Source organism: Neltuma alba, unplaced genomic scaffold (genome assembly GCF_004799145.2).
Source record: "Neltuma alba isolate B1F8T4 unplaced genomic scaffold, ASM479914v2 tig00011340_pilon, whole genome shotgun sequence".
NCBI lineage: Eukaryota > Viridiplantae > Streptophyta > Magnoliopsida > Fabales > Fabaceae > Neltuma > Neltuma alba.
Window position 1 is genome coordinate 52,692 of NW_021636042.1, and position 7,789 is coordinate 60,480.

The 7,789-nt window shown below is 32.9% G+C and overlaps 1 protein-coding gene across 1 annotated transcript; it reads right to left on the bottom strand.

Annotated features, from left to right (window-relative positions):
- Window positions 1–2,229: 2,229 nt before the first annotated feature.
- On the bottom strand, window positions 2,230–3,913 carry LOC114712213 (MLP-like protein 28). The gene is made up of 3 exons (XM_028896696.1): window positions 3,672–3,913; window positions 3,059–3,520; window positions 2,230–2,926 (listed from the first exon to the last, which is right to left on the bottom strand). Exons 1-3 carry the CDS (start codon window positions 3,856–3,858, stop codon window positions 2,655–2,657), a joined length of 921 nt encoding a protein of 306 aa, XP_028752529.1. The 5' UTR covers window positions 3,859–3,913; the 3' UTR covers window positions 2,230–2,654.
- Window positions 3,914–7,789: the final 3,876 nt, after the last annotated feature.

Consider the following 7,789-nt stretch of genomic DNA (forward strand, 5'->3'; position numbering starts at 1 on the left):
TGGGTTATTCTTCCTGTTCCTATACTTGCTAGTGTTCTAGTAACCCTTTTTGTATTATTACAATTTCCTGTCCTTGTTGAAGTATTTTCTTCTACTTATGGTCCAGGCCTATTCAAGAAGAAGGTGGAAAAGTGGCCATGAACTGTGCGTGTAATTCACATGTCTTACTATGTATGTATTATTTTCTATTGAAACAAAGTTTCTCTCGTTTATCTTTGGCTTTTTTTCCAAACCATGGTTTGGGAAAAAATTTGCCAAACACCTCTTTTTTTTTTTTGAAAACCATGGTTTTAAGCTTGCAAACCTTGGTTTACGCTGAAGCATCACGTGGGTCGCTTCTGAGGAGTAAAAAAGCTCCCAACAGTGAAAAAGTCCCTTTTCTCCCATTCGAAGGCCTCTTCTCCCATTTCTTCTCTCCCATTCCATCGCCCCTTCTCCCATTCCTCTGAAAATTATGGGATTTCATTTTAAAATCTTTAATAAATAATAATATTTTTTATTGGCAAAATAAATTATTTTTCTAAAAACATATGTAATTTTTTATATATATACACATTAATTATTTATTATTTATATTATTTATGTCTTATTTATTATGTTGCCAAAATATATATTATTAACAAATTTATTACTTCAAATAAACATATATTATGAAATATATGTTATATGTAATTATCATTTAAACCTATGTCTTTTTTAGTAATTTCAACATATAAAAAAGTACTTCTGACAACAACTATTCAAACACTCCCACTTTATCAAAATCACTTTTTCAGAAAATATATTCTTTCAAAATCTATTCTCTCCAAAATCTATTTTCCAGAAGCTATTCTCCAAACCATGGTTTGAGGTTATCCAAACACCCCCTTAATGTGTAATAAATTACCAGCTACTTTTATTTGGATTTGCATTGGGTGCTCATCAAAACTAATAAGCATCCAGTGCTCATCAGATCTGGACAGTCCATATTTAATTTAATTTTTGTTTTTTTAAATAATTATCTTAATAGGTATAGGATAAAAAAATAAAGATAATATCTTAATTATCATTCTTTAAAAAAATAATTTTTTATTTTAAAATAATTATTTAAAAATATTAAATCTGGACCGTCCAGATTAGATCTGAACGGTCCAAATTGCTCATCAAGTGATGAGCACCGAATACGGACCCGATTTTATTTTTAGCCCAAATAACTTAACGATGTGTGCGTCAGCCTTTGAATATTTAGAACATTATTTCTAGTGATTATTGGTGCTATAATTGGAAAGAAAAATTTATTAGTTGACATAATCAAGGCCATTGATGAGCGTCAACATGTAATTACTACATGCATTTTCAAGGATTATTTGAAAGAAAAATATATTATGTGTAATTCACATGTCTTACTATATATGTATTATGCACATTTTGAAGATTTAGATTCGAGAAATAGCCTCTCCACTCCCCTCCTCCCCCCCCCCCCCAAAAAAAAACAATGGTATTGTGTTTAAGTCCATATATATATATATATCATGGTAGAATGATATATTTTTTGTTTAGATGTGGGGCACTTAATGATTACTCAATTCTCTACGTTCAGATAAAAAAAATGGTGGCCTAAAAGAAGATATATAAAAAATTATTAATTCAAAATAATTTATCAATATAATTCCACCCTGAAAACTGCTTACTTCACATCCTGGATTATCCCAAATAGACGGATGAATTATATTTTCGAGTATTATATCCGATCCGAAATAGAGATATGATTAATATTACTTTTTCTTTTTTGGTAAAAAATTAGCGCTTACTTTACAAAAACTCAGAAGACAGAGAAAGCAAAAGATGATGCCGATGGCTTTCTACATTTTCTCTCCGTTGCAACCATGATGGTGGCTTTCTCAGCAACCAAAATGATGATTCCTATTATTATGCTTTCTAGTGTTTCAGTCACATGTCTTCATATTATTACAATAATAATGTGAAAACCAACTAGTCCTATTCCGGAGATGTGTGAATTGTCCTCAGTTTGCATATTCAGGGCATACATACATACATACGTACGTACGTACGTATATATATTGATCTGATTATGTCAAATCAATTGACTTTTTGGTATTGAAGGTTTCTTTGGGTAATGTCTCAAAAGAAAAGAATCTTTTGGTACTCCTCCGACCCATTTTGTCAAATGAAGCTAATTAGGGTATATGGATACTCTTATATTAATAAGTGAAAAGAAAAGCTAGATTTATATGATAAACCAGATCGGAAGACAGCAGCAAATTAACACTCAACCACGGATTTCATAGCTTACAATCACATATTACAGCTGATCGCAATACATAACTAAGAACAAGCAACACGAGCTTCTGATGGAAGCTGTTTTTATTACACACAATGGAGTATATATAACATCCACAAAGACAGACACACTGGAGTTGAGGATTTGAATCTCTCAATTTCTTAAGAAATTAACAGTGTTGATTTCAATAAAAGAAAACGATACAATATGCGAGGTTCACCATCTAGCACACATTGTACTTTTCTTCTATGAAATTTGACACCTTAATTGAGATGCTCTAGGAAATCAACGAGACTCAAATCGCATGACTCAAACATCTGAAATACAAATAAGATCAATATATAGTAAGGCGAAAGATAAGCTTGAAAGATGGCTACTGCTGGGTAACAACATGAGCATCAATGTCTCTGACAATTTCAGCAGTGAAGTCTACGAGAGTGTGGGGGTCAGGAATGTGACCTTTCAACTTCTCATATTCGATAATGACATGCACCAAACTCCCTTTATCCTTTGGAATTGCCTGCAAGGTAGCACTCAGGGCCTTGAAATCCTTGAGGATATCTCCCTCCACAACTCTCAAAGTGATCAGATTTTTGTCTGCATCTATGGCTTCAATCACCTCCTTAGCCACACTGCTCTTCCCTTCTGCACAATTCATAAATACACCACAAATTCGTTCTTGAATCAGCATCATGTTCAACATATATAAAACAGATTCAATTAACTGTGTGCGTGTGTGACAGAGAAAGAGAGAGAGGTAGTCGAGAAGTTACGTACCATGGACGTAATGCCAGGTAATGACGGAACCGACCTTGCCCCAACTTCCTTCAAGAATAGCATCTCTAATTCTAGCAGGAGAAACATTGGGAATATGGTGTGGCTTGCTGCTTAACATTTCATGAAACTTGTCTGCAGAAGCATTAATGCGCACATCAACTCCCACCTTCCCCAATAACTGTTCTTCCTCTGCCTGTCCCTGAGTGAGGCTTGCATCAATTTCTCTGCTCAGTTCTGTCGCCAACTGCATCACAGTGTGTGGATCTGGGATTCTCCCATGCAACTTCTCATACTCAAGAGTCCAGTGAGCCACACTTCCTTTTGCCTTTGGGCTCACTTGAATTATGAACTTAAAGCTCTTGTAATGCTTCAGAAGATCTCCCTCTATCACCCTGAAAATTATCAGGTTCTTTGCTGAATCCACAGCTTCGATCACATCCTTCGCCACCCCCTCCTTCCCATCTGTTATATCAGAGGATTACAGTGGTCAGTAAGTGATAAGAATAAGTAACAGAAATTCTTCAGTCATTTATTTTTATCAGCTTCACACATACACACACAAAGAAGTGCGTAAACATATATAGTATCTCTCTAAATAACAGTTTGAGCTTACCAAGAACGTAATTCCAGACAACGATGGAGCCGGCTTTTGCGAAATCACCTTGAAGCTTAGTCACAGACTTGATTTTAGCAGGACTAATGTTGGCGATGTGATGAGGATTGCTGGTTAACATTTCATGAAACTTCTGGGCAGAGGCATTCAGGTGGACGTCTATTTCGGTCTTCCCAAGATGAGACATCTTAATTCTTTTTTGATAGAAACCAGAAAGATATATAATACGAAGCCTATTGCATGCACAACGAAGAAGGCTTTAGCCCTAACCCTTTATATAGGAATTTTGCGGTGCTTTGAAGCCCCACGACCTGCTTCGCAATGTATTCCAAATCATTTTTTTTATTACTTCAATAGGCATTCATTTGTGTCGATTTTAATTAGGCGCTCGATTAATATGAAATATTTGAATGCTTTTTTATATAAAATAACAGGTTAATTGCAATGAATTGGGGCTGTTAAAAAGGTCAAATTTTCAATAAAAATTAAAATTATTTTTTTTTCCTAATAAGCTGCTAATTGAGATGTGGTAAGTGGTCTCACCCAGTAAGGAAGAGAATACAAGTTCGAATCTTAAAAAACATAATGTTGAGAGGAATTTAACTTTAACGCTCTCAACCTAACAGAAATTAGTCTCAAGTTTAAAGTGAATTGAATATACTCTGACTTATATAAAAATAAAAATAAAAAGGGGAAATTTTGATTAAGGACCACAGATGGGAATTAATTTCAAACAACCCCCAAAAAAAATCTGAAATTTCAGTTAAGGATTCTGAAATTTCACTGAATGACCCAGGGGGCAAACTGAAATTAATTGCTGAAACCATTTTACTAAAATGCCCTGCGTACTATATCTGCTGAAAAGGAAGAAGAAAGAGGGAAAAAGAACAGCTTCATGCGTGAGGTAAACATTTTTCCTAAAATTTCGTTTTGTTGAGTTGATTGTTGGGCTGTGATAGTTGAATAATGTAGAAATGAATGTTTAAATGCATGGGTAAGTACATAGTGAGGGAGAAAAAAATATGATATAGCTTTTAAGTTTAGAGAGAGATTGTTATCTTCTTCTTCTTTAGAGAGAGATTGTTATCTTCTTCTTCTTTTGAGTTAATAAATATGAGGTGTTAGTGATTTTTGAAAAGTGGGTGAGAATGGGGGAACACTAACTGTAATACGTTGTTGAAGGAACTCAGAAAGGGAGAACTGAAACGAAAATGGGTGAATCTACTGAAATAGCTGATATGAAAACGAAATGTGCAGAAAATGGTAACTTACAGTTGTGAAAATATGTATTCATATTGTAAATTTGCAAATTGGAGTTGTGCAGGAAAATGACAATTTAATGTTATGAAAACCGGTATTTCTGTTGTAAACCCACAAATTCCTGTTATTAACGCATACTGTGTATTATTATTGAAAGTTGATTGAAATTGATAGTTAAATGATGTGCAGCAACGGATTATAAATAGATATTGGTGGTGGGAAACAATGAGAAAGACTTGAGACAAGCGTCATAGTTAGACAGTGCACGAGAGTAAGTGGGCATATTTGGTAGTGGGTTGTAATCTTTTCGTATAATGAATTGATAGTTGAAATATTTCATGACTTTACGTAACGACAAGCTATCGCAAGTTTTGTGCTAAAATTGGCTAGTAAAACTGTAAATGGATGAATACACGAGTTCCTGTTCTAAATTTCCCAACGCCTTTTGCAAATTGTCTAAACCCAATCGTGAACACACTTGATAGATTCTAGCGTGATGGTTCAATTATATTTTAAAAAAATCACTTGCAAAAACAGGAGCCCCTGTTGTAAACTTAGCTATTATGGTTGCAAATTCCCTAATTTTAGTAGTTAACATTTGCACTCAAAGTATGAAATTTGTAGGGAAAAATATATTATCATTACTAGACATGTAATAAACACATAATATATAGTTCATTGCACTGAAAATGAAATTGTGAGTAATCCTTATGCATAAAAATTGACACATCCTTTGCTAATATAAAAGACATATTGAGCTGACAGATCCCTTTTCAATTTCTCTTAGTTGTGTCTGTATCTTTGCAAGTAGTTGTACAACAGCTGCCAACTGTGTATTTCTTGCATGAGTAATGAGCCACCACAGCAAGTCTGACCTTAGGGAACTGAGTTCTTCCTATTGCACAACATTAAGAACCATCAAACAAGGGACACAGTAGAGTACAAGATTGAAATCTAAAAATAATGCATTTATAAATAAACACTTAATCAACTCATATTTCTGTAAAATAGTTGTTTCCCGCCACCAATAGCTATTTATAATCCATTGCTGCACATCATTCAACTATCAATTTCAATCAACTTTCAATAATAATACACAGTATGCGTTAACAACAGGAATTTGTGAGTTTACAACAGAAATACCGGTTTTCATAACATTAAATTGTCATTTTCCTGCACAACTCCAATTTGCAAATTTACAATATGAATACATATTTTCACAACTGCAAGTTACCATTTTCTGCACATTTCGTTTTCATATCAACCATTTCAGCAGATTCACCCATTTTCGTTTCAGTTCTCCCTTCCTGAGTTCCTTCAACAACGTATTACAATCAGTGTTTTCCCATTCTTACCCACTTTTCAAAAATCACTAACACCTCATGTTTATTAACTCCAAAGAAGAAGAAGATAACAATCTCTCTCTAAAGAAGAAGAAGATAACAATCTCTTTCTAAACTTAAAAGCTATATCAGATTTTTTTTCTCCCTCACTATCTATTTACCCATGCATTTAAACACTTATTTCTACATTATTCAACTATCACAACCCAACAATCAGCTCAACGAAATTTTAGGAAAAATGTTTACCTCACGCACGAAGCGATTCTTTTTCCCTCTTTCTTCTTCCTTTTCCCTCTTTCTTCTTCCTTTTCAGCAGATATAGTACGCAGGCATTTCAGTAAAATGGCTTCAACAATTAATTTTAGTTTGTCCCCTGGGTCCTTCAGTGAAATTTCAGAATCTTTAACTGAAATTTTAGATTTTTTTTTGGGTTGTTTAAAATTAATTCCCATTTGCAGTCATTAATTGAAATTTTCCCATAAAAAAAGGACCGGAGACCCGTACGCCTGCCAGATTATTACAACTATAATTTTGTATAGTTTTCTTTTTCTTTTGTTTAAGAGGGCCATAATTTTGTATGGTTGTTATCAACATATGAATTATTGTACTACATCAAGAAGTTGAGGCCTCTATTGCGGAAAGATTATGACTATTATTTTCTTTAAATTTTAAAATTAAATAGTTTTACATATTTAAAATAAAAAAATCAATTATAACAACAAATCGAAGTTGAAATTTGTATATTAAAACTTTTGTGAATCGTTGTCTAAACTTTTATTTATTTATTTATTTTTTTTGTCAACGTATGCTTATCTTTATGTACCTTTCTAAACATGTACTCTTCTAATTCTATTTGTACATATTTTATATAGACCAAGAAAAACTGTAAACTGCATTAACTCTCCATTAAAATATAATAACTTTTCAACTTTATCACTATTTAATATATACACATTTATAAAAAAAAATCTACACTATAATAAATAAAGAATAAAATAGTATATTATGTTTAAAATTTAATAAAATAATTTATAAATAAAACTAAGAAAAGACTTGTCTCCGTCTTATAAATAGGACAAGAGGAGTAATACAATTTGCCGACTATTGATCACCCCTTTTGTGGTTTGATTATTTTGATTATTTATCATCACATTTATTGTCCTGTCCTCACCAGCGATTTCTGGATGTTACATGTCTGCTTTTCCCTGTCTCTCTTTTTTATTTAATTTATTATTAAAAATAATTCCTGGTTTCATTATCGCTACAAATTTTCTTGCAGGTATAATTTTGGCCTTATTATCCACATGCAATCATGTATCGATCATTTCATGTACTGTGACGAGAAAATGGCTATAATTTTGAGACTTTGAGATCAAGGAATTATTATCTACTTGTTCCTCTCCTTAGTGGGGAAGTTGAAGTTAAAATGTGAATTTCAATTTTTATCCGATTCAATAGTTCGATCGAGAAAAATCTAAAGTAAATAATCCTCACAATATATTCAATTCACCTAAT

What these genes read in the sequence shown, in the direction of transcription:
- LOC114712213 (XM_028896696.1), bottom strand. Translation starts at nt 3,858, where the DNA reads ATGTCTCATCTTGGGAAGACCGAAATAGACGTCCACCTGAATGCCTCT. An exon ending in TGTCTGGAATTACGTTCTTG is followed by an intron (nt 3,521 to 3,671) that starts GTAAGCTCAAAC and finishes CTGATATAACAG; the next exon opens with ATGGGAAGGAGGGGGTGGCG. An exon ending in TACCTGGCATTACGTCCATG is followed by an intron (nt 2,927 to 3,058) that starts GTACGTAACTTC and finishes TGAATTGTGCAG; the next exon opens with AAGGGAAGAGCAGTGTGGCT.